This window comes from Pelodiscus sinensis, chromosome 1, assembly GCF_052426305.1.
Source record: "Pelodiscus sinensis isolate ZL-2025 chromosome 1, ASM5242630v1, whole genome shotgun sequence".
Lineage (NCBI taxonomy): Eukaryota > Metazoa > Chordata > Testudines > Trionychidae > Pelodiscus > Pelodiscus sinensis.
The window spans coordinates 351130219-351154228 of NC_143052.1; the positions used below are offsets into that span (position 1 = coordinate 351130219).

At 45.3% G+C, this 24010-nt stretch overlaps 2 protein-coding genes and 1 pseudogene across 2 annotated transcripts; all 3 read left to right on the forward strand.

Annotated features, from left to right (window-relative positions):
* The first annotated feature begins 6670 nt into the window (after positions 1 to 6670).
* On the forward strand, positions 6671 to 7675 carry LOC102443511 (olfactory receptor 51G2-like). Its single transcript, XM_006128829.3, has one exon. The coding sequence runs from the start codon at positions 6722 to 6724 to the stop codon at positions 7673 to 7675; it is 954 nt and encodes a 317-aa protein (XP_006128891.3). The 5' UTR covers positions 6671 to 6721.
* A 12395-nt stretch (positions 7676 to 20070) lies between these two features.
* Positions 20071 to 21009, forward strand: LOC106731254 (olfactory receptor 52D1-like). Its single transcript, XM_014576392.4, has one exon. The coding sequence runs from the start codon at positions 20071 to 20073 to the stop codon at positions 21007 to 21009; it is 939 nt and encodes a 312-aa protein (XP_014431878.2).
* A 527-nt stretch (positions 21010 to 21536) lies between these two features.
* Positions 21537 to 22493, forward strand: LOC106731252 (olfactory receptor 51G2-like; annotated as a pseudogene).
* Positions 22494 to 24010: the final 1517 nt, after the last annotated feature.

The following is a 24010-nucleotide window of genomic DNA, read 5'->3' on the forward strand; positions in this document are numbered from 1 at the left end:
ATTCAGATCTTTAGGCATATTGATTTTTAACCACAGCAGCTCTCTTTCCCTTTAAAATAAATCTTTGATTAGTTATTAAGGATTGGCTGTAAGCTTGTATTTGGGGAGGAAACATGCATTGGTCTAGTGAGCAGTGTGTTTGATCCCTCGGGATTGGCAGAACTTAGTATCTAATATATCAAATTTTAAATAACCCTCATTCTATAGACTTGTCAGGCAGGATGGCAGGGAGACAAAGGCTGCATTGCTTAAAGGGAAGTGTATTTTCACTTCTTGGTCACCAGTAAGATAATGCAGAAGCTATTGATTCAGTGAATCTAGTTATGAGAAATTCTTATTCTCCGTATAGCACACAGAGGGGTTCAATGGAATTCACATGAGGAAGAAGGAGTTCAATGGAGGAACACTACTTGCTGTCAATTCTGAACTATTTGATCAGCTGACTTGCAAATTCTGTACTCAAAGATTAAGTGTTGCCCTTTTGGCTGAGCACACGCCATATTTTTCACACATACAGGGTGTGTCTAGACTACAGGGTTTTGTCAACAAAAATGGACTTTTGTTGACAAAACTATGCCTGCGTCTACACTACCACCGAGTTCTGTCAACATAATGTCGACAGAACTCGGCAGTTTTGTCAATGGCAGTAAACCTCATTCTACGAGGAATAACACCTTTTGTCAACAGAGTTCTGTCAACAGAAGGCGTTATTGCATCTACACTGTCCTTTGTGTCTACACTCTCATGTCGATAAAGCGGCTTGCTTCGTAGACAGAACTGGATGCAGCGTAGATGCTCTTGTCAACAGAAGCTTTGTCGACAGTACCTGTCTACAAAGCCTCTGGGTGTGTCTAGACTACAGAGTTTTGTCGACAAAAGTGGACTTTTGTTGACAAAACTATACCTGCGTCTACACTACCACTGAGTTCTGTCGACATAACGTCGACAGAACTCAGCAGTTTTGTCGACACTGGTAAACCTCATTTTACGAGGCATAACGCCTTTTGTCGACAGAGTTCTGTCGACAGAAGGTGTTATTGCATCTAGGGTTGTGTCTAGACTACAGGGTTTTGTTGACAAAGCAGCTTGCTTTGTCGACAGAACTGAATGTAGTCTAGACGCTCTTTGTCGACAGAAGCTTTGTCGACAGTATGTGTCGACAAAACTTCTGTCGACAAAAGCCTGTAGTCTAGACGTACCCTGAGTCCACAAAAGCCTGTAGTCTAGACGTACCCACAGAGGTTGAATTCCTGCTCTAAGGGGCAAAACTTGATTCTGGGGAGAGCGCGATGGGACCACGGGCAGAGGGCCCCGTATAAGGAAATGTCACCAGAAAGGACAGCCTGAAGGTTGTTCTCAGGATGGGAGAGGGGGCATGAACCCAGTGGGAGGGTGGATGGGGGTGGACACTGGTCCCGTCACCTAGAGCAAGGGCGTGTGGCCCCTGCCAGCACAGAGTCTGACCTGGGGTATCGCTGCAGCCAGGTTTGGGCAACCACTCCCTGGAGCTCACACCCAGAGCAGATGGAGCATCCGTGGCTCCCCACAGTGTGCCCAGTGAGCTCTTAGCATGGCCCTGCAGCAGCTCTTTGGTCCCAGAGCTCAGTCAGGGTGAGAACGCTGTGGGCAGCTCTGGGCAGCCACGGTCCCTACATCTGTCCAAGGGGAGCAGGGACATGGGGTCTTAGGCTCCTCTAAGGCACTCCCACCCCAACGATCCAGCCTCCCTGATCTGTGTCCAGGTTCCAGCTTAGCCAGCAGGGGTTATGGGAGGAAGAAGAGGGAGGGGCAGGGCCATGAAGGACCAAGGCCTTGTGGCCCTCCCACTTTTTAGGGAGAATTCATTGCCCCTGAACCTGGAGAGTGTGGGGAGCAGACTGTGAACGTTTCTGGGGTTGTCCCCATGCCCACAAAGTGAGTTCCTTCTCCCTTTCCCTTGCCCCCTTTCCTCCTTTTGTTCCCTTGCAGCTGCTGTGTCATACATTGACTGTACTTGGAATGTAAAGCAGTGAGAAGTGGGTCAGGGACATGGCCAGTATAGAGAGAGTCCCTCATGGAATGGGGGACACGATAGCTCCTCTCCCAAGTGACCACAACAAGACCGGGGGTCGAACCCCTGGTCTTCATGTTGGAACGCATCAATTTGGGGAGCAGACAGTCTGTGTCAGGCAAATGTCCCATCACTGCATGAGACACCGCCCCAGAGATTCATGTGATAGTAACATTTTTCCTTTCCTATTTTATTGTGTATTAAGAGCAGTGAACTTATCATTCCTTATTTGGCCTCTTCATTGTATGTCCTAAGAACACAAGAACATAAGAACGGCCATACTGGGTCAGACCACAGGTCTGTCTAGCCCAGTGTCCTGTCTGCTGACAGTGGCCAATACCAGGTGCCCCAGAGGGAGGGAGCACAACAGGTAATCCTCATGTGATCCCTCTCCTGTCATCCATTTCCAGACAAACAGAGGCTAGGGACACCATTCCTACTTATCCTGGTAAATAGCCATTGATGGACCTAACCTCTATGAATCTATCTAGCTCTTTGCTGAACCCTTATAAAGTCCTAGTCTTCACTACATCTTCTAGCAAGGAGTTCCACAGGTTGACTGTGCACTGTGTGAAGAAGAACTTCCTTTTGATTGTTTTAAATCTGATGCCTATTAACTTCATTTGGTGATCCCTAGTTTTTATATTATAGGAACAAGTAAATCACTTTTCCTTCTTCACTTTTTCCACACCAGTCATGATTTTATAGACTCTATCATATCCCCCCTTAGTATCTTCTTTTATAAGCTGAAAAGTCCAATTCTTTTTAATCTCTCTTCATATGGGACCCATTGCAAACCCCTACTCATTTTTGTTGCCCGTTTCTGAACCTTTTTTCAATGCCAAGATCTCTTTTGTGAGATGAGGTGACTACATCTGTGCACCGTAGTCAACATGTGGGCGTACCATGTTTTTTTATAGAGGCAATAAGACATTTTCTGTCTTACTGTCTATCCCTTTTTTAATGGTTCCTAGCATTCTGTTTGCTTTTATACTGCCATTGCTATAAAATGGAAATGGAACTTGCCCTAGCAACTTACTGCACCATAAATCAATCACCGGTAGGAATCACTGCTTCTGCTCAGAGTTTTAGATGCCATGAAGGCTCCGACAGACATAAATCCCCCCAGCAAACATTCCAATGACATTTATGAGTCTTCAGCACTGATGGAATGAATGGACAATGTTAGTGTTCTTTAATCACTCTTCCAAGGAGCGTGCCCAGTGATGGGCCCAGACCTTATTGTGCGGCAGACAGCGATGTTCTCACAAGCAACGGGACGTGGCCCTGAGAGATGCTGCAGTATCTCAAAAGGAGACACCCCACCTTCGTATGTCACCCTGCAGTTTATTTGAGAGGAAGCTCATTAGCGGCCGCTCCCCTACACACCCCATGATCTACCCCTATTTCAGAGCCCACTGCTTTCATGAGGTCTGCTGAGCTGTGCCCAGAATTCAATAGACATATTCAGGGATCTGGGTCTGTGAATCAAAATGAAAAACTCAAGCTGCACCTCCTGCATGGCCTAGTGTTTACAGGGACTGACCTCGACTTTGCCACAGGCAAAATCACTCCTGTGTCAGCCCATGTTTCTCTTCCCTTGGCCACGCTCATAGGGACGTTCCAAACAGCCCTCAGATATCAGCCAGGCATGGCCTCCAAGTCATGAGACACGTATATCTAGTGCCTCGCTTTATAGGCAAGTGTCCCCAGGTTTGGTTTGGGATGTGAAGTTGCCTTAGTGTGTAGAGGGCAGGACAGAGAGGGGATCTGGTTTCTTCCTCAGACATTGAATGGCAACAAGCCAGGGACTCCTAGTCTTGTGATTCAGAGGGCACCCCATAGCAAGAACAAAGTTAGGGGAAGAGGAAGCCGTGCAGAGCACACGTGTACAACGGGACACATATGCTACAGTATCCCTCAATAAACAAGGTGGCTGTGTCTACACTGGCAACTTATTCTGGAAAATCAGCCGCTTTTCCAGAATAATTTGCCAGCTGTCTACACTGGCCCCTTGAATTTCCGGAAAAGCACTGATGATCTACTGTAAAATCATCAGTGCTTTTCCGGAAAAAATATGCTGCTCCCATTCGGGCAAAAGTCCTTTTCCAGAAAACTGTTCCGGAAAAGGGCCAGTGTAGACAGCAGAAATTTCTTTTCCGCAAAAAAACCCCGATCGCGAAAATGACGATCGGGGCTTTTTTGAGGAAAAGTGCGCCTAGATTGGCCACGGAGGCTTTTCTGCAAAAAGTGCTTTTCCAGAAAAGCATCCTGCCAATGTAGACGCGCTTTTTCTGAAAATGCTTATAATGGAAAACTTTTCCATTATAAGCATTTCCGGAAAATCATGCCAGTGTAGACATAGCCGGTGTGTTTTAATGACTGGGTCAATTAGTCTACTTTTAAAAAGTCCCATAGTGGAGAAACACCAGTCAGACACACATGGCTGGACACTGTCAACTGATGCTGGCTTGCAGGTTTCAGGCTAAGGAGCCATTTTGTTGTGGTATAGACGCTCAGGGTTTGCTTGGACACTGGGCTCTTGGACCCTGGGATTTTAGATGGTCTAGAGCTGGTTGATATGGAGGAGAAGAAGGCCTGTGAGTGGCAGGACATGTAACAGGCCCCCTTGTCTCCTCATAGTGAGAGACCCAGAGGGGCGAATGGTTTGTGAGGGGCAAGATGGGGGACAGGCCCCCCTTTCTCTTCTAGGGAGGTGCTATGGAGGAGCTGATTGTGTGAAATGGGCTGGGGGATGTGGCTAAAGGGAAATTGAGGGGAGCTGGTCATAGAGCTCTGTGGGAAAGATGAGGTGGGGGAGGAGGAAGAAATTGGAAGGGGAGGAGATGGAAGGGGCCAGGAGAAGGAGAACTGGAGGCTGGGGTGGCAGCAGAAGGGCGTATGTCAATATGGAGACCAAGCAGGACACTGGGCTGCAGGAGAGAACCAAGAAGGTGGGAGGGCAGAATGAAGGCCCTGGGCCATGGGGGGGAAATGACTGACAGGGTGAGGTGGGAATCCTGTGGGGAGGAATGGCATTTTTGGGGAGAGATGATTGCTGGGCTGGAATACGGCCGATATAAGGAGTTCCTGGGCAGAGGGTGGCTGTAAGGAGCGTGCCAGGGAATGGATAGATGCGCAGTTCCTAGAAGGATGGGTTTTGTGGGTGCAGAATCCATCCGAGGGTTGGGGGAGATTCCTTGTGCCCGTGGAGACATCAGTCAAAGCAAAATAAATGGTTCTAAATCCAGCTAATGGAAAGCTTCCAAATCCAGTCACTGTCTGCCGTACAGTGCACGGTGGATGTCGCTTTGTACCAGGACATGTGGCACAGACACCTCCTGGCCTGTCAGCTGGCACCTCTCACAAGAGTGAAATTCTCCTTGAGAACAACAGCTCAGGTTCCCTCCTGACCTAGCACGAGTGCCGACCCCTGGCTCACCGCTGTGACCCCACTGATAGCTGCTCTGACATGGACGATTGTTGCATCTTCCAACTCATCTGGGGGATCAGATTAGCCCTTTATTCCAGACACTGCACCAGTGTAAATTGAGTCCCTATAGAAATAGTCCATGTCTACCAGGCATTTCCCATTTGTGCCGGCAGAGATAAACAGTGCAACAGTGCGATCAACAGGGATTCCCAGTTGACTCTCTGATCTTCACGAACTTTCCCCAGTGCTATAAACACTGCCACAACCTGTCTGACAGACACAGGAAATGTCCCCACCGAGAGTGTTCCAGCTTGGCTTGCTTGGGGACAGATGATGGCCGCTCTCCAGCTTCTCTGTTAGTGGTTTTGGTAAGTGCCCTGCTCAAATTGTATTGATTTTACTCATAGTAATAGGCAGTCTCAGTAGCTGGAAATGTTTCATCCGTGAACAAGGAGACCTGCTCATTTTATTCTCAGTGTCATCATCACTTGTTTTATGTTGTCTCCCAAACACGTAGGATGAAAGTTCCCTGCCTTGTGGTGCCTGCTTTCCAAGTGCTCGGTGTTGCAAATGTTGTGTAGGTGGGGTGGTATTTTCCATGAGGGAGGGACACAAACCTCAGTGAAAGCTGTCTTGTGTCCTCTGCTCCCTGTGGCACTTTTCTGTGAGGGCCACTGACTTCCCGGGGGCTGTGTGTGGGAATAAGGACCCTAGGAATGGACATGCCACATCTGAACTCTGGTCTGTCAACACCGATAACCTCACTGACAGTCCCTACCCGCACACGCTGGACAGGAAGAACACCAGTGACCCTGGAAAACCCAGCACTGAATAGTCTGCCTGTAGTTTGTAGCCCATGGGAGGGGTTGCTATAACCACTGAAAGAATGACAGGCCCTCCAGTTTCTGAAGAAATGGTGCTTGTGTGATGTGTAGCACCTCTCAGAGTGTTTGCCTGCCAGGTACCCTACATGGGACATTTGAATTCTTTGTCTTTGCTTCAGGAAAACTGAATTTCAGTGTGGGGTTTGCCTGGGTCAGGGCAGCTTCAGCTGGCTAAGCTAGGGATCTGGGAGTCCCAGAAGAGTTTTTCATCAAGGTACCGATTCCACCTTGCCTGCAGGACCATAACAGGAAGGGCCATATTGTCTGTCTGGATATCACTTTTGTCTCGATAATTTTGTTTTTCATTGCAGGGAATGTGGTTTAGTAAACTCAGCAGAACCTGTCCAGGGCATCATGCCAACCTGCAATGAAACCAACACCAGTCGTACAATCTTCCTCCTGGCAGGCATCCCTGGGCTGGAAGCTGTCGGTCCCTGGATCTCCATCCCGTTCTGCTTCTTGTATCTCATGGCATTTTTAGGAAATGGTCTGATTCTGCTCCTGATAAAGACACGGAAGAGTCTCCATCAGCCCATGTACTTGTTCCTTTCCATGTTGTGTGTCACTGACCTCAGCTTATCTGCTTCCACCTTGCCCACAGTGCTCAGCGTCTTCCTGTTTAACATGAGAGAAATTGACATTGATCTCTGTCTGGCCCAACTTTTCTTTATTCACACTTTTTCCGTCATAGAATCTGCTGTACTACTCGCCATGGCCTTTGACCGCTTTGTTGCAATTCGCCACCCGCTGAGATATGCTTCGATTTTAACCAATGCCAGAATAGGAAACATTGGACTGCTGACAGTAATCAGGGGTATTGGTCTGCATATCCCAGCCCCCATTCTTCTCAAGAGGTTGCCATACAACCAGATTCAACCTCTCTCCTATTCCTATTGTTTACATCCAGATGTGATGAAGGTGGCCTGTGCAGACACTACGCCCAATAGCTACTATGGCTTGTTTACAGTTCTTTCTACACTGGGCTTGGACTCCATGCTCATTGTATTGTCTTACATCATGATCCTTAACACAGTGCTGAGTCTTACATCCTGGCGTGAGCGTCTCAAGGCCCTGAACACCTGCATCTCCCACATCTGTGTCACCCTGCTATTCTACATTCCGCTGCTCAGTTTGACAATGATTCACAGGTTCATGAAAAATGCTCTTCCACTGAGTCAAATTCTTAGTACATATCTCCACCTCCTCCTCCCCCCTGTGCTCAACCCCATTGTGTACTGCATAAAAACCAAAGAGATTCGTAAACAGATCAGGAAAATCTTTCAAGATTATTCCACTAAGAGATTCTGAGAGGGGCACTGAGTTAGCTTTTTATATCTGTTTATCTATGAGCCTTCATGGCCCATGATATGGCCATGAGCTGCAATGAGTCTGCACCAGCCACGGCTAAGCATCCAAGTGTCTGATGGAACTAAACAAAACATTCAAGAACATATTAGATAAGTATTGGCAATACTTGGGAAATATGTCAATATTGTGAGAGAATGCAAATGAGATAGTAATTGTATTAGTCTGTGTTTACCTATGTCAACAATGTGACCAACGCAACTTGTATACACCTATCTCCATCTCCTCGTCCCCCCTGTGCTAAACCCCATTGTGTACAGTATAAAAACCAAAGAGATTCGTAAACAGATAGTCAAGACCTTTCAAAATTTTTCCACCAAGAGGCTCCAATGGTGACACTGAGTTAGTTTGTTTAATTTGTCTATCAAGGACCCTCTATCACCCTAGATATCCAAAATCTGCTGTGACCCTTAACCAGACTGGGTTAAGCCTACACCCAGTCAACTGAAGTAAACACGACATTTAAGAACATGTTAGATAAATATGGGAAATATTTGGTTAATAGATGTATTTCGAAATGTATTATGAGAGCTGTAGAAGTGGCTAGCAATTGTATTTGTCTGTATTTTCCTAATGTTAAGTGACCATCAGGCCTTTTGAACTAAAAGCAACATTTAAGAATCTATGAGAAAAGTACTGAAATGCTAAACCATGCCATGCCTTAGATAGATAACAAAGCCAAGTTAAACATGCTGGTATTCTTGAAATGTTGCCCTGTCTTGTTGGAGAATCTGAAGTAAATAATAATTGTATTAATCTGCATTTACCTATTTTTATTAGAATTTCAATATGCTCTAATTACCTTGTAAATACTACATTGTCATTCCCATATGTAATGCTTCATTTCTATATTCTATTGATTTTGAGGTCAAAAGGGATATTAACATTTAGATGAACCTTGTGTTGTAATTATCTTTATTTCTATTTAAAGTTTTTAGTAAACTACCTATGAACGATATAATTGTTAATTGCTTTATGATAAGCAATGCAACTAGTTATTGGTGAACGCCCAGGAAAAAAAGATGTACCTCCAAGCAGCAATGTACATTATCTTTCTTCACTCAAGAAATGCCTGCTTTGATCAGTTGCTGACAGGAATCTAATTAGCTAAAATTCCATTTAAAAAGGGATTTTGAGGTCTAATCCTTTCAATCTGTAATTTTATCAGAAGACATTCAAGAAAGGGGTAAACAGCGAGGTGGCAAAATTTGCAGATGATGCTGAACTGCTCAAGATAGTTAAGACCTATGCAGACTGTGAAGCCCTTCAAAAAGATCTCACCAAAGTAAGTGATTGGGCAACAAAATGGCAAATTAAATTTAATGTTGATAAATGTAAAGTAATGCACATTGGACAAAACAATCCCAACTCTACATACAAGATGATGGGGACTAATTTAGCTACAAGTACTCAAGAGAGAGATCTTAGAGCCATTGTGGATAGTTTTCAGAAAATATCTGCTCAGTGTGCAGCGGCAGTCAAAAAAGCAAATAGAATGCTAGGAATCATTTAAAAAGGGATAGAGAATAAGACAGAGAATATCTTATCGCTGCTATATAAAACCACGGTACTTCCACATCTTGAATACTGCATACAGATATGGTCACCTCATCTCAAAAAAGATATCTTGGCATTGGAAAAGGTTCTCGATTAGCCATGCAACTCTTATGGAAGAATCTGAATAAACTCCACATATTGGACACGTATTGGATTATGGCTTTTCCCATTAATTCCAGAAGGAATTGTGCAAACCAGCAGCCTCACCATCACTTCTACAAATCTGACCTAAGACCCTGAATCACATCTGTATGAATATGTATCTTTGAACCAGAGCAACTCTTTTATTTTGAAATATATTCTAGGTTAGTTTGTACGAATTATCTGTAGGAGAAAGAAGCATGTAGGAGAAAGAGCCTGAAGCATGGGTCTGGTATAAGGCCTGAAACCTGATCCAAGTCAGCAAGAGTTATACTATGAGACGCAGACAAGCCTTGTCAAAAGCAGATGTTTCCCTGCAAGTCAATGTCTCTTGGAGCTAGAACTGCTAGCGCTGTTAAAAGCACATGAAATATGTAAATAGATTCCACCAGGACAATACAAGGGTGCCCCAACTTAGCACATGATAAAGTAGTTTGACTAGTGATATTGTGTGAGAACCAACAGGAGTGAACGCATAACACCAGGTGATGAACAGGAATGCTCTGGAGGAAAGGACAAGGAGAGGTACCAAACTTGTCATTAATGCATAATGCGGTGCGGATCACAGATTGTTCATCTTTATCTATGAATATTGGGGTTCCTTTTCTTAACTCTGTGGCCAGCCTAGGGGGCAACAGTGAAATCCATACTATTGACTGAGCTTTGTCCATTGTCCCGGGTACTAATGAACAGGGACTCGGGGGCCATCTGGCTTGACTATTAATGTACTTTGTTCAACAATAAACCTAACTCAGGTGTCCTCGTAGCTTATCTGAGTCGGAAGGCTTTGGGAGCTCTCGTGAAGTCTATTATGCTAGTGACCTGCACAGAGCTGGCATGATATACTGAGGGAGCCTACGAAAAGGCACACAGCCGAACATTTATCATCACCGACAGAGCAGGAGACCTGTCAGGATGCCACACCAGTGAATCCTGAATTTATTACATCACTGTCCTGAACTACTACATGGTCTGTATGAATGTATTTGGCTAAGGTCTGAAATATTCATTGACCTGCCGGGCAGTATGTTTGACATCTTGAGACATCTTGAGACAGGGAGAACTTTATTTATGATGAATACGATATTAAATAACTCTCACTATTTAGCCTCGTCTGGCTTGCCGGGAGTCAACAGCTGGATTGCTCAAAGGGAACTTATTTTGGCTTCTTGGTAACGAGTGTGGTATTAAATCTATTTTTGTAACTGATGTGGTGGCCTTTGTCGACAGCTCCGGTAAACTTCATTTCACGAGGCATACCGGCACGGTCGACAAGGGCTTCTCTTGTCAACCGTGGCACATCCAGACTGCCCCGCTGTGCCACCAAACAGCTGATCAGCACAGCGTGGCGGCCATTTTGATGTAAATGAAGCGGCGATTATTTAAATCGCCGCTTCATTTTCCTATGTCTAGTAAACTCATCTACATGGCTCCATCGATGGAGCCATGTAGTCTAGACATACCCTAAACCACCAGTTTGGGGGATTTTACTTGCAGTTTTAATTCATTCATTCAGGCTACAACGACACTGCAGGCTTCTTACACAAGAAGCCTTTTGCGCAAGAGTTTTTGCACAAAAACTTCTTGCGCAAGAGCATGTCCACACCTCAAAGTGCATCGCTCTTGCGCAAGACAGTGTCCACACTGCATGGATGCTCTTGCACAAGAAAGCCCTGAATAGCCATCAGCGCACCTGTGCTTTTTCAGATAGGCAATAGCTGTAGCGCAAAAAGGAGTTATGCCTTATAAAAGGAGGTTTACCTACACCGGCAAAAGCCCTCTGTTCTCCCATTTTACTGCTGAATTACCTGCATAAAAACGTGTTTGAGGCGTGGATGCTCCGCAGGTTTTTGCACAACAGCAGCTGTTTTTGCACAAAAATCTTGCAGTGTAGGTATAGCCTCATAGTATAACAACTGCAGTGACCTCTGTCACAGCATCCCAACAGGTAGTATTGTAGTATTCCTAAAAATAGAGGCAGAATATCCCAGCCGCAGAAGTGTAACCCTGAGCCCTTAGAACTCCTCTTTTATCAGTAAAGTATTCTGTTTTGTATGGGAACTTAACGGGGTTCAGTGGAATACACACGAGGAAGAAGGAATTTTAAGGGATGAAGGTGACATGCATTAATTCCTAATTAGCTGATTGACTTGAAAACTCATATTGGCTGATGTCTCATTTTTGCCAAGGTCTTGTAAAGACCCTGGATGCTTGGAACAGCTGTGCAGAGATTTGCTTGTGGCTCACTGGGGTCATATTCAGGACAGAGAAATAGAGCTCTTTGGGTTGAATATACACAACTTGGAATTTGTTGGGGACACAGATGTTAATGAATTGACCCATTTGCTGTTTCATTGCTGCTGCTGCCTGTTAGCAATGTTGCAGCAGGAAGATGGCTTTCTCAGAGGAATTTGATGAAAACAAAAATGCAAACCAAGATGCAAGAGGAGCTGTTAGCAGCCAGCCTATGTGTGTGTAGCCAGACAGGAAGCCCCCTTGTAACATCCATTTTTGCTTGCCTGGAGCATGCAGGACACACAAAGCAGAAGGCCCAGGCTGTGTGACCGTGAATGGCTGTAAACAGAGATACGCCAATTGCTGACCAAGAGGCTGCCAAGGAGTGTCCTTGACTTAACCCATATTGATATGAACACACAGCCGTCCGCGGGGGGAGGAATCTCTCGCCCAGTAAAAAAATGTCTAATACTCACAATTTAGTTATCTCTCTTGAAACTTGCTTGTAAGAATTGGTGCCACAAAACGGACCAGTACAATTTGGCATCTTAAGATAAGAAAGAGGATATGGGCCCCCAGGGGTATAAAGATGGGTCCAGCAGCACATTTACTCTGAGTGTCAATCTACCATCTATCTGCTGGTCGGGTTAGGTGTTTGATCTCCCAAGGTTCCAGAGGGGACGCCCACCTCGTATTCGTCTTTCCTAGGAATTGAGAGACCGGCCCTGGCCTGACACGCTGGAGTCGAGAGGCACAGAAAGGGGTAAAAATTGTACCTGGATGTGGTCCTTTGTCTTAAGTGTACACATATTCTTAGAGCTCTTTAAAGATTAAGCTGTCACTTGGTACCATTATTTCTATTTTCTATCTTTATTTTCTTTGTAACCATTTTTTAAAATCTGTATTTGTTAACAGTTAAGAAAGAGAGCAATAGCCATTGTAACCATATGCTTTTTTAAGTCTTTTAATAAACCTGTAACTGTTTAAGCTTTAACCTGACTCCTTCAGTTGCTATAATAGAACCAAGTACAATTTAAAAGAACTTCAGCCGATCATAAAGGGACAGGCATAGAAAGAGCTTGGGCGTTTGATTCTGTGTCACTCCCAGTTGACAGATCCGTTGGGGCACCTTTTCAGCCTTTCCTAGGCTGCCCGCTGCGAAGGAACCCTGTGTTCTAGCAGCAAAAATCTAAGGTGTAATAAGCTTTTCCTATATAAAGGGGCGTCTGTTGGCCTGCTGGCCACCCTCTGCGATGGAACCCCGGTCCTAGCAGTAAAGACACGGATGTTAAACCTTTTCTCGGAAACACACACACACACACACTGCCCTGACCGTCAGCTGACAGTGTTTTAGGTGTCTCTGCAATGAGAAACGTGTAGGAGTAAGAAAGCCTGCTGTATTCATTATGTCTGCACCAGTCGCAGATTTATAGATCGATAGCATATCCCCTCTTAGTCATAAGAGCGGCCATTCTGGGGCAAACCAAAGGTCCATGTAGCTCTGTATCTTGACTTCTGACTGGACAATGCCAAGAGCTTCAGAGGGAGAGAACAGAACAGAGAATCATAAATTGATCCATCCCCTGTCACCCATTCCAAGCTTCTGGTGAATGGAGTCAGGGTCACCCTCCCTGCCCCTAATGGCTAGTCCACTTGTGGACCTGTCTTCAGGAACACGTTATCCGTCCTGTGGAACTCTTTGCCAGAGGCCAAGGTACTTCACTCCAGATGGACACTGGCCTCCCATAGAGCATAATCAGGGCCCTGCTGTTTTGGAATCCTGATATTTCAGGCCTGGTCTCAGAACATCCCCCAATTGATGCTGACTGCCCATGTGTCTTTGAGAACCGGAGTCCACTGAATGCAAATTTGGGCACCTCCATCAAGTCTGTGCCTCTGAACATGTCCCTGCACCTTCCCTGTCCTAAATAGCACCAGTGTAGTCTACAGGCCTCAAGGCACATGCTGATCATTGAAGGGGTCAGGAGGTTGCTCCTGCCACTGGCATAATATTGCACTGGGATGGGGGGTTAGGATGCAGCAGGGGCCCGTTGTGCTGACCCCAGTCAGACAGAAGCCGTCTGAGGGGAGTGGCTGTTACTCAGTGCTTGGAACAAGGATGTACAATAGCAGCTCCATTGCAGGTCTCAGTCACAGGGAATTAGCACCGGGCTCCTCAGCCAGGAGAGGAGGAGGGGACGCGTCCTCTTGAGGGGGTTGGGCAGCAGCCCAGAAATGCTGATATGCCCGGGAGCACATCTCAGCCTTGGCTCTTCCCCTTCTCTCCAGGGTTTCAGTAGCTCCAGATCCCTCTCCTGAGTCTGCAAGGCAAAAGTGTTCCTCTGATAATCTGAGCACCTGATGTTGGCAAATTGTTTCTTCCCTCCCAGGAGAGGCTCGCAAGCTGAATGTGCCATATTCTGCTTTCTCCTCTTCCCCTGCTTACGGGGCCAGGGAATTGTCCCGGTGCCCAGCACAACGCCAATTTCCTCAGGGGCTTCACTGCAACCATAAAGGTTGCTCTGCAGCACACGGAGAGTCAGATGTGTGAGATTCCTATGCTGGTGCTCAGGGCTCGGCCTCCCTGTCACGCTGGAAGATTTCATCTCTCTGCCGAGCAGGATTTCAGTGAGTTGCCTGTTTCAGCAATAATGTTAGTGCTTAGCTGTCTACTTCCTGAAGGGAGGTTCCAAAGAGGATGGAGAGAGGCTGTTCTCAGTAGTGACCGATGGCAGAACAAGGAGCAATGGTCTCAACTTGCAGTGGGGGAGGTCTAGGTTGGATATTCGAAAAAACTATTTCCCTAGGAGGGTGGCGAAACACTGAGATGGATACCTTGAATGAGATGGAATCGCCATCTCTAGAGGTTTTTAAGTCCTGACTTGACAAAGCCCTGGCTGGGCTAATTTAGTTTGGGTTGGTCCTTCTTTGGGCAGGAGGCTGACTGTGGCCAGATGACTCAATGACTCCTGAAGTCTCTTCGGATACGTCTACACTGCATGCTTATTTTGAATGATTATTCCGAAATAGCACATCTACACAGTAGGGAAACCTCAAAATTAGTCTGAGGCAGGCTTCCCAAATGTAGACGTGCTATCTTGATTTAGAGCCCCGGGAGGCACTGGGAAGAAATAACTTAGAATGGCCCTGGTGAGGGGTATTTGGAAATATCAGCAGTGGAGCATCTACACACGCCTTGATTCGAAATAGCTATTTCAGAATAGGCATTATTCCTTGAGAATAAGGTTTACAAATTTCGGAATAAGCCATCCATTATTTTGAAATTATTTTGAGACAATGGAATGTCTGTCTAGGTGCTTGCATTGTTATTTCAAAATAACACTAGTTATCTCGAAACAACGGTGAAGTGTAGACACACCCATCCAGACCTCGAATTCTATGATTCTAAGATTTCCAGTTTTCAGGGCAAGAACAATCAGGAGAGGAGTTCAGTTAGGACAAGGGCTTGAGCTGTTTCGTATTGTCCGAAACACCAGTAGATTTACCTGGCAAAATTAGAGGTAAAAAATTATAAGAAATAGTTTAGAAAAAGATTTGTGTTTCAGTTCAGTTCCTTGTCTCTGACTGTGTCCTTCTCTCTGTCTCGGTGGCTTCCCTTTTCTGGTGCATGTGGAGATTCCTTTGGCTCACTGAGTTTCTCCAGTTCAGACACGTCACCACCCTGCTAGGGAGCGCAGCCAAAGCCTCCACGCTGGGTGTCTGTGTGACCAGAGGATTTGCAACAAGCATGGGCCATGCAGTGGCCAGATTCTACTCCCTGCTTCTGCCCACAGTGGGGTCACTCCAGACTGACTCCAGACTCCCTGAGAACATAGTCCAGGCCATGGAGTTTGGAATCCTGATTCCCTCTGAGGCTGTGTCCAGACTCCATGCCTCCGTCGACGGAGGCATGTAGATTAGCCAGCTCGGAAGAGGGAAATGAAGCCGCGATTAAAATAATCGCGGCTTCATTTAAATTTAAATGGCTGCCCCGATCTGCCGATCAGCTGTTTGTCGGCAGATCGGGAGAGTCTGGACGCGATGCCCCGACAAAGAAGCCTTTCTTCATCGACACAGGTAAGCCTCGTGAAACCAGGTTTACCTGTGTCGATGAAGAAAGGCTTCTTTGTCGGGGCATCGCGTCCAGACTCTCCCGATCTGCCGACAAACAGCTGATCGGCAGATCGGGGCAGCCATTTAAATTTAAATGAAGCCGCGATTATTTTAATCGTGGCTTCATTTCCCTCTTCCGAGCTGGCTAATCTACATGCCTCCGTCGACGGAGGCATGGAGTCTGGACACAGCCTGAGTGGCAGAGAAACTGAAGGTTTCTTTCTGACACTTTCAGCATCCTACAGACTAGTGCTCTCTGTAGCAGGATTCCAAACCGTGTTTTCTGCAGCTCGCATCCAAAAAACAACCACTAAGGATGAGGCAGGTCCCACTGACATCATTGGTAAATACCTCGAACAGGACCATGAGTTCCCCTTAAATCCACGTGTAGAGACTTCAGTAAAAATCCTGTTAACTGTCAGTGACTTCAACTGGAGCCACCCTGGGGACTCTAACTCTGGGCGAGCTTGTGGGGAGCACAGAAGAACGGCAGGAGAGTTCCAGAAACCTCAAACTCACCAGCTTAGAATTTCAAAACAGGCATGAGTTTTAACAAATAGGGAGGAACTGGTTGAGAACTTGAAAGTGGAAGACAGTATAGGGGACAGTGATCATGAAATAATAGAGTTCATGATCTTAAGGAAAGGTAGAAGGGAGACCAGCACAATTGAGGTAATGGATTTCAGGAAGGCAGATTTTGATAAGCTCAGAGAACTTGTAGGTAAGGTCCCATGGGAAGCAAGACTGAAGGGAAAAACAACTGAGGAGAGTTGGAAGTATTTCAAAGGGACGTTGATAAAGGCCCAAAAGCAAACAATTCCGCTGTGTAGGAAAGACAGAAAATATGGCAAAAGACCAGCTTGGCTTAACAAGGAGATCTTGCATGATCTCAAAATAAAAAAGGAGTCCTATAAAAAATGGAAACTAGGACAACTAACAAAGGATGAAGATAGGCAAGCAACACGGGAATGCAGGGGCAAGATTAGAAAGGCAAAGGCACAAAATGAGATCAAACTAGCTACAGGCATAAAGGGAAACAAGAAGACCTTTTATAAATACATTAAAAGCAAGAGGAAGACCAAGGACAGGGTAGGCCCACGGCTTAGTGAGGAGGGAGAAGCAGTAACAGGAAACTTGGAAATGGCAGAGATGCTCAATGACTTCTTTGTTTCGGTCTTCACCGAGAAGTCTGGAGGTGTGCCTAACGTAGTGAATGCAAGCAGAGAGAGGGTAAGTTTAGAAGATAGGATACACAAAGAACAAGTTAAAATTCACTTAGGAAAGTTAGATGTCAGCAAGTCACCAGGTCCTGATGAAATGCATCCCAGGATACTCAAGGAGCTGATAGAGGAGGTATCTGAGCCTTTAGCTATGATTTTTGAAAAATCATGGCAGACAGGGGAGATTCCAGAAGACTGGAAAAGGGCAAATATTGTGCCCATCTATAAAAAGGGGAATAAGAACAACCCAGGAAACTACAGACCGGTCAGTTTAACGTCTGTCCCAGGGAAGATAATGGAGCAGGTAATTAAGGAAATCATATGCAAACACTTGGAAGGTAATAAAGTGATAGGGAATAGCCAGCATGGGTTTGTGAAGAACAAGTCATGCCAAACTAATCTGATAGCTTTCTTTGATAGGATAACGAGCCTTGTGGATAAGGGAGAAGCGGTGGATGTCATATACCTAGACTTTAGTAAGGCATTTGATACGGTCTCGCATGATATTCTTATTGATAAACTAGGCAAATATAACTTAGATAGGGCCACGATAAGGTGGGTGCATAATTGGCTGGATAACCGTAGTCAGAGAGTTGTTGTTAACGGTTCTAAATCCTGCTGGAAAGGGATAACAAGTGGAGTTCCTCAAGGGTCTGTTTTGGGACCCGTACTATTCAATATCTTCATCAATGATGTAGATATTGGGATAGAGAGTACGCTTATTAAGTTTGCAGATGATACCAAACTGGGTGGGGTTGCAACTTCTTTGGAGGATAGGGACATAATTCAAAATGACCTTAGCAAGTTAGAGAAATGGTCAGAGGTAAACAGGATTAGGTTTAATAAAGAGAAATGCAAAGTGCTCCACTTAGGAAGGAATAATCAGTTCCATATATACAAGATGGGAAGCGACTGTCTAGGAAGGAGCATGGCGGAAAGAGATCTAGGGGTCATAGTGGACCACAAGTTGAATATGAGTCAACAGTGTGATGCTGTTGCAAATAAAAAGCAAATATGATTCTAGGTTGTATCAACAGGTGTGTTGTAAGCAAAACTCGTGAAGTCATTCTGCCGCTCTACTCTGCACTAGTTAGGCCTCAGCTGGAGTACTGTGTCCAGTTCTGGGCACCACATTTCACAAAAGATGTGGAGAAATTGGAAAGGGTACAGAGAAGAGCGACAAGAATGATTAAAGGTTTAGAGAACATGACCTATGAAGCCAGGCTTCATGAACTGGGCTTGTTTAGTTTGGAAAAAAGAAGATTGAGGGGGGACATGATAGCGGTTTTCAAATATCTAAAAGTGTGTCACAAGGAGGAAGGAGAAAATTTGTTCCTCTTGGTTTCTGAGGACAGGACAAGGAGTAATGGGCTTAAAGTGCAGCAGGGGAGGTTTAGATTGGACATTAGGAAAAAATTCCTAACTGTCAGGGTGGTCAAATATTGGAATAAATTGCCAAGGGAGGTGGTGGAATCTCCCTCTCTGGAGATATTTAAGAACAGGTTAGATAGACATCTGTCAGGGATGGTGTAGACGGAGCTTGGTCCTGCCTTGAGGGCGGGGGGCTGGACTCGATGACCTCTCGAGGTCCCTTCCAGTCCTATGATTCTATGATTCTATGAGAGCAATTATTGTGTTGTGCAGGGAAAGGGATCTGCCCTGTCCCTCCCCTGCATCTCAGGGTGTAGAGAGGACGAGATGCACCAAAAGGCCGTAAAAATAACGGCACGTTCCTGGCTCAGAGGAAATTCGATGGTGGCAGAAACCTTTCTGGGGTAGGTCCAGGAATGCAAAGGGTGAGGGGAGCAGAGGGAGACATGCGGTATCCAGATCACAATGGGGCGGGATCCTGAAATTGAGTGAACTAGGGAATGAACAGCCTGCCCCATTCACGGTCCAAAGAGGTGTCATGAGACCTCCTGGGGCATGTGGTGTCTCGGGCAGTCATATATCAAAGCGCGCACGGCAGCAGAATATCCCTGCCACCAACTCCCTATCCAGACCAACCCTCCCTCGATGAGCATGAAGCTTTGTCACCATGTCAGCACCATGGAGGAGTACCCTTGGGAAGGTCTGACTGGGTTGCTCCGAGGGTCTACAATACGCTAAAGTTTTGTGTCATTTGAAGGAAACTCCTTGTGCCTCTTTAAGGTCCCCAGGTCCTCTCTCACTCCCACTGGGCCCGTCTCTCTCTCCTCCCCTGAGCAGGTTGAGATGCTGCTGGGGTTCTCTTCATGCCTGGAAAGGCAGGTCAGGCTGATCTCCTCCTTACCCCAGTCAGGCAGACACCGAGTGTAACTTGGTCTGAGAAAATATTTTTGCGAACTCTAACTGTGGAGTCTGGCACCTGGCTTTGGTGCTCGGTGAGGGGTGTCACTGTGTGGCAGAGTTAGAAATGGTCTCACATCCCCTCGGATTCATCCCCTTTGTGAGGTAACAATCCCAAGTCTTTTCAACCCCTCTCCACAGGAGCCTTCCCCAGGCCTTTGGTCATTCTCCGAACCCTGCTAGTTCTGCAATATGCTGGGTGAGAAGGGTGCCCAACACTGCACTGGGGCATTCAGAGCAGGGTGAAGCAATGACTAATTCATCTTGTGGCATTGTAATATCTGTAGGATCTGCATTATCCACGGCTGGCCAGACTCCCATTGTTTTGTGCAGTTTATTGCCATATAAGCACCGTGCTTATACCCACAGCCATGCACGCCCAAGCCGCTGTCTGAGTCCATACAGTTCAATTAGAACATTGCTGGGTGTGTGAGGAGTTCAAGTTTTTCCCTTCAATGGGCACTTGTGTTACAGTGATCGACACTGCAGTTCCTCTGTCCTCTGCCGCCCACTCCCCTGGCTTGCTCAGCTCCCTCTGAGGACTTCTCCTGACCCTTAGCTAAAGATTCTGGAAATACCTTCAAATGTCACCAGCTCACTGATGAACCAATTTGCTAGATGAGAAGTATGGACAAAATCTTAACCACATCATTTCTTATAAAATGTGTAACCCCCCTCACTGGACGTCTCTCCCTTCACAGGTACCTGGAGGATTCTGAACCCAATCCATACATCGGCCACCTCATGGCTAACTTCAACCTCACTTCCTCTATACCTTCTGCATTCATCCTAATGGGCATCCCTGGCCTGGAAGCAGCCCACATCTGGATTGCCATCCCCTTCTGTGCATGCTACACAATTGGCCTGCTGGGAAATTTCATGGTTCTCTTTATTGTAGGCAAAGAGCAGAGCCTGCACAAGCCAATGTATCTGTTGATCTGTTTCCTGGCACTCACCGACTGTGGCATTTCGACCTCTGTCATCCCAAAGACACTGTGTATATTGTGGTTCAATCTGAAAGACATTACTGTGGGTGGCTGCCTCACCCAGATGTTTTTCCTTCACATGGTTATTGTGATGCATTCAGCCATTCTGGCGGCAATGGCTTTTGATCGCTACGTTGCCATAAGTAACCCTCTGAGATACACCACCATCCTCACCAATGCACGGGTAGCTAATCTGGGACTAGTGTGTTTGATAAGAGCTGTTCTCTTGGTTTTGCCCATGCCCCTGCTCCTGAGCAGGCTGCCGTTCTGTGACAACCGCATTATCCCTCATACGTACTGTGAGCACATAGCTGTGGCAAAGATATCGTGTGGGGACTCCACAGTCAATCGGACGTATGGCTTGGTGATGGCATTTGCAGTCACAGGGTTAGATCTGACACTCATTGCTTTGTCCTATGGACTGATCATCAGGGCTGTCATCAGAATCTCCTCCAAGACAGCCTACCAGAAAGCCTTGAGCACCTGCACAGCCCACATCTGTGTGATCCTGGTATCTTACACTTCCTGCCTTTTCTCCTTCGTGACACAAAGGTTCGTCCAGAGCATTCCTTCCCAAGCACACATCACTTTTGCCAATGTCTATCTCCTTGTCCCTTCCATGTTCAATCCCATCATTTATGGGGTGAAAACCAAAGAGCTTCGCACCAAAGTGGTTAAATATGTCAGCAGAAGGTGATCGCCTGGGACCGCTGATACTAAACTTGCAGGATAAGAAGGGGAAAGGAGACCTCTTCATTAAAGACTTGTGCTTTGCCTCAGTTTGGCTTTGGCTCAGTGCTGGGGAAATTCACAGTCTCAGATACTTCTTGCATCCAATGTCTTAGCACTCCATGACTCCGCTGCTCAGATGTCTCCTTCTAAACATCAGCATTACCCATTAGCCTTCACCTCCACCTACCCTGGCACTTAGCATTTCTTTGACTTCAAGGCCACCAGAAGATACTGTAATTTCTGACAGAAAATGACTTAAGCTCTGCTTTCAGATTATGTCTAAACTACAGATTTTTTTCAGAAATACGGCCATTTTTCCAAAAAACTTCACTTGCATCCATACTGCACTCATGTTCTTTTGAAAGAAAATCGAAAGAACAGTGGAAGTAAGGGCCATATTGTCTGTCAGGGTGTCCCTTGTGTCTTGATAATGTTGTTTTTCATTGCAGGGAATGCGGTTTAGTAAACTCAGCAGTACCTGTCCAGGGCATCATGGCAACCTGCAATAAAAGCAACATCAGTCAACCAACCTTCCTTCTGGAAGGCATCCCCGGGCTGGAAGTTGTCAGCCCCTGGATCTACCTCCTGTTCTGCTCCGTGTATCTCACAGCAATTTTAGAAAATGGTCTGATTCTGTTTGTGATAAAGACACAGAAGCGTCTCCATCAGCCCATGTACTTGTTCCTTTCTATGCTGTCTGTCACCGACATTGTCTTATCTGCTTCCACCTTGCCCACGGTGGTGAGAATCTTCCTGTTTAACATGAGAGAAATTGACATTGATCTCTGTCTGGCCCAATTTTTCTTTTTTCACACTTTCTCCATCATGGAATCCTCTGTACTACTCGCCATTGCGTTTGACCGTTTTGTTGCCATACGCCACCTGCTGAGATATGCTTTGATTTTAACCAGTGCCAGGATAGGAAACATTGGGCTGGTGATAACAATCAGGGGTATTGGTCTGCATATCCCAGCCCCCATTCTTCTCAAGAGCCATACAGCAGGATTCAACCTCTCTCCTATTCCTATTGTTTGCATCCAGATGGGACGAAGGTGGCCTGCGCAGAAACTACAGCCAATAATTTATTTGATTTATTTACTGTTCTTTCTGGGCTTGGACTTGGTGCTCATTGTCTTGTCTTAAATCATGATCCTTAATACAGTGCTGAGTCTCACATCCTGGCGTGAGTGTCTCAAGGCCCAAAACACCTGCATCTCCCACATCTGTGTCACGCTGCTTTTCTATACCCTGCTGCTCAGTTTGTCTATGAGCCACAGGTTTGTGAAAATTCCCTTTCCGTTGAGTCAAATTCTTCTGTCTTATCTCCACCTCCTCCTCCTCCCTGTGCTCAACCCCATTGTGTACAGCATAAAAACCAAAATGAGTCATAAACAGATTGTGAAGATCTCTCAAAACATTTCCACTAAAAGGCTCTGGTATGGGCACTGAGTTGGTTTGTCTAATCTGTCTATCTAGGAGTCTACATGGGCCATCATGTTCAAGAGCTGCTGTGACTTTGATCCAGCAATGGCTAAGCATCCAGCTGTCTGACTGAACTAAATACAGCTTTTAAGAACATGTTTGATAAGTATTGGAAATGCTTGGTTTATAAATGAAATTTGAAATATTTGTCTAAATTTTGAGGAACTCACAAATAGATAATAATTGTATTCGTCTTTATGTACCTAATATTAAGTGATCCTCAGGCTGACTGAACTAAAAGCAACATTTAAGAACATATGACAAAAGTGTTGAAATGGTAAACTGTGTCGTACCTTATAGATAGCTAAGAAATCTATGGTAAACACACTATCATTCTTGAAATGTAGGCCTGAGTTTTTTTGAGTATCAGGAGTAAATAATAATTGTATTCATCTACATTTATCTATATCTTATTAGATTCTCAATATGATATAATTGTCTTATAAATACTGCATTGTGATTCCCATCTGAAATGCTTCATTACTATATTCTCTTGAATGAATTATCAATAGGGATATGAACATTTAGATGAAACTTGCAATGTAATTGTCTTTATTTCTCTTTGAAGTTTTTAGCAAACTACTATGAACCGTTTGAATTGTTAATTGCCTTATGCGAAGCAATATAACTAGTTAGTGGTTTATGCCCACGGAAAACAAAGATGTTCTTCCAAGCAACAATGTTCATTATCTATTCTTTACCAAGAAATGCCTGCTTTGATCAGTTGCTGACATGAGGCTAATTAGCTGAAATTCCATTTATAAAGGGATTTTGGGGCTTGATCTTTGTCGTCTCAAATCTGCTATATTTTGTCAGAAGAAATTCAAGTCCCAAGAGAGAGGACAATTTTGGATCAACCATACAACTCTTATGAAAGAATCTGAATAAACTCCACACATGGAAAGCCTATTGAATCATGGCTTTTTCTAGTAATTCCAGAAGGACTTCTGGAAATCAGCAGCCTCTCCATCTCTGCTACAGAACAGAGCTAAGAACCTGATTCACATCTGTGTGAATAGATATCTTTTAAGCACAGTGGGGGTATGTCTACACTACAGAGTTTTGTTGGAAAAGCAGTTATTTTTCCAACAAAACTTGAGGAATGTCCTTACTGCATTTGTGTTCTTCTGCAAGAAAATTGAAAGAACAGAGGGGTTGTTCTGGCATTAGTAATCCTCATTCTACAAGGAAGAAGCCTTTTTGCAAAACAGCTTTTTGCAAAAAAGTCATGTGTGAACGGGGAAGAGGGAGTTTTTTCAGCAGAAGAGGAAAGCGGAAAAAGCACAGGTGACCTGGTGGCCATTCCATCCATAGCAATCACAGCTAACATGTGAAAGAGCATCCATTGAGCCTGGACACTGTCTTTCGAAAAAGCAGATTGCTTTTTTCATTCACTTTTGCTGGTTTGTAAGAAGATTTTTTGAAAGATCTCTTCTGAAAAAAGCTTCTTCCAAAAGAAACCTGTAGCCTACACATAGCCTAAC

Coding starts and splice junctions, on each gene's coding strand:
- LOC102443511 (XM_006128829.3), top strand. CDS start 6,722: ATGCCAACCTGCAATGAAACCAACACCAGTCGTACAATCTTCCTCCTG.
- LOC106731254 (XM_014576392.4), top strand. CDS start 20,071: ATGGCTAACTTCAACCTCACTTCCTCTATACCTTCTGCATTCATCCTA.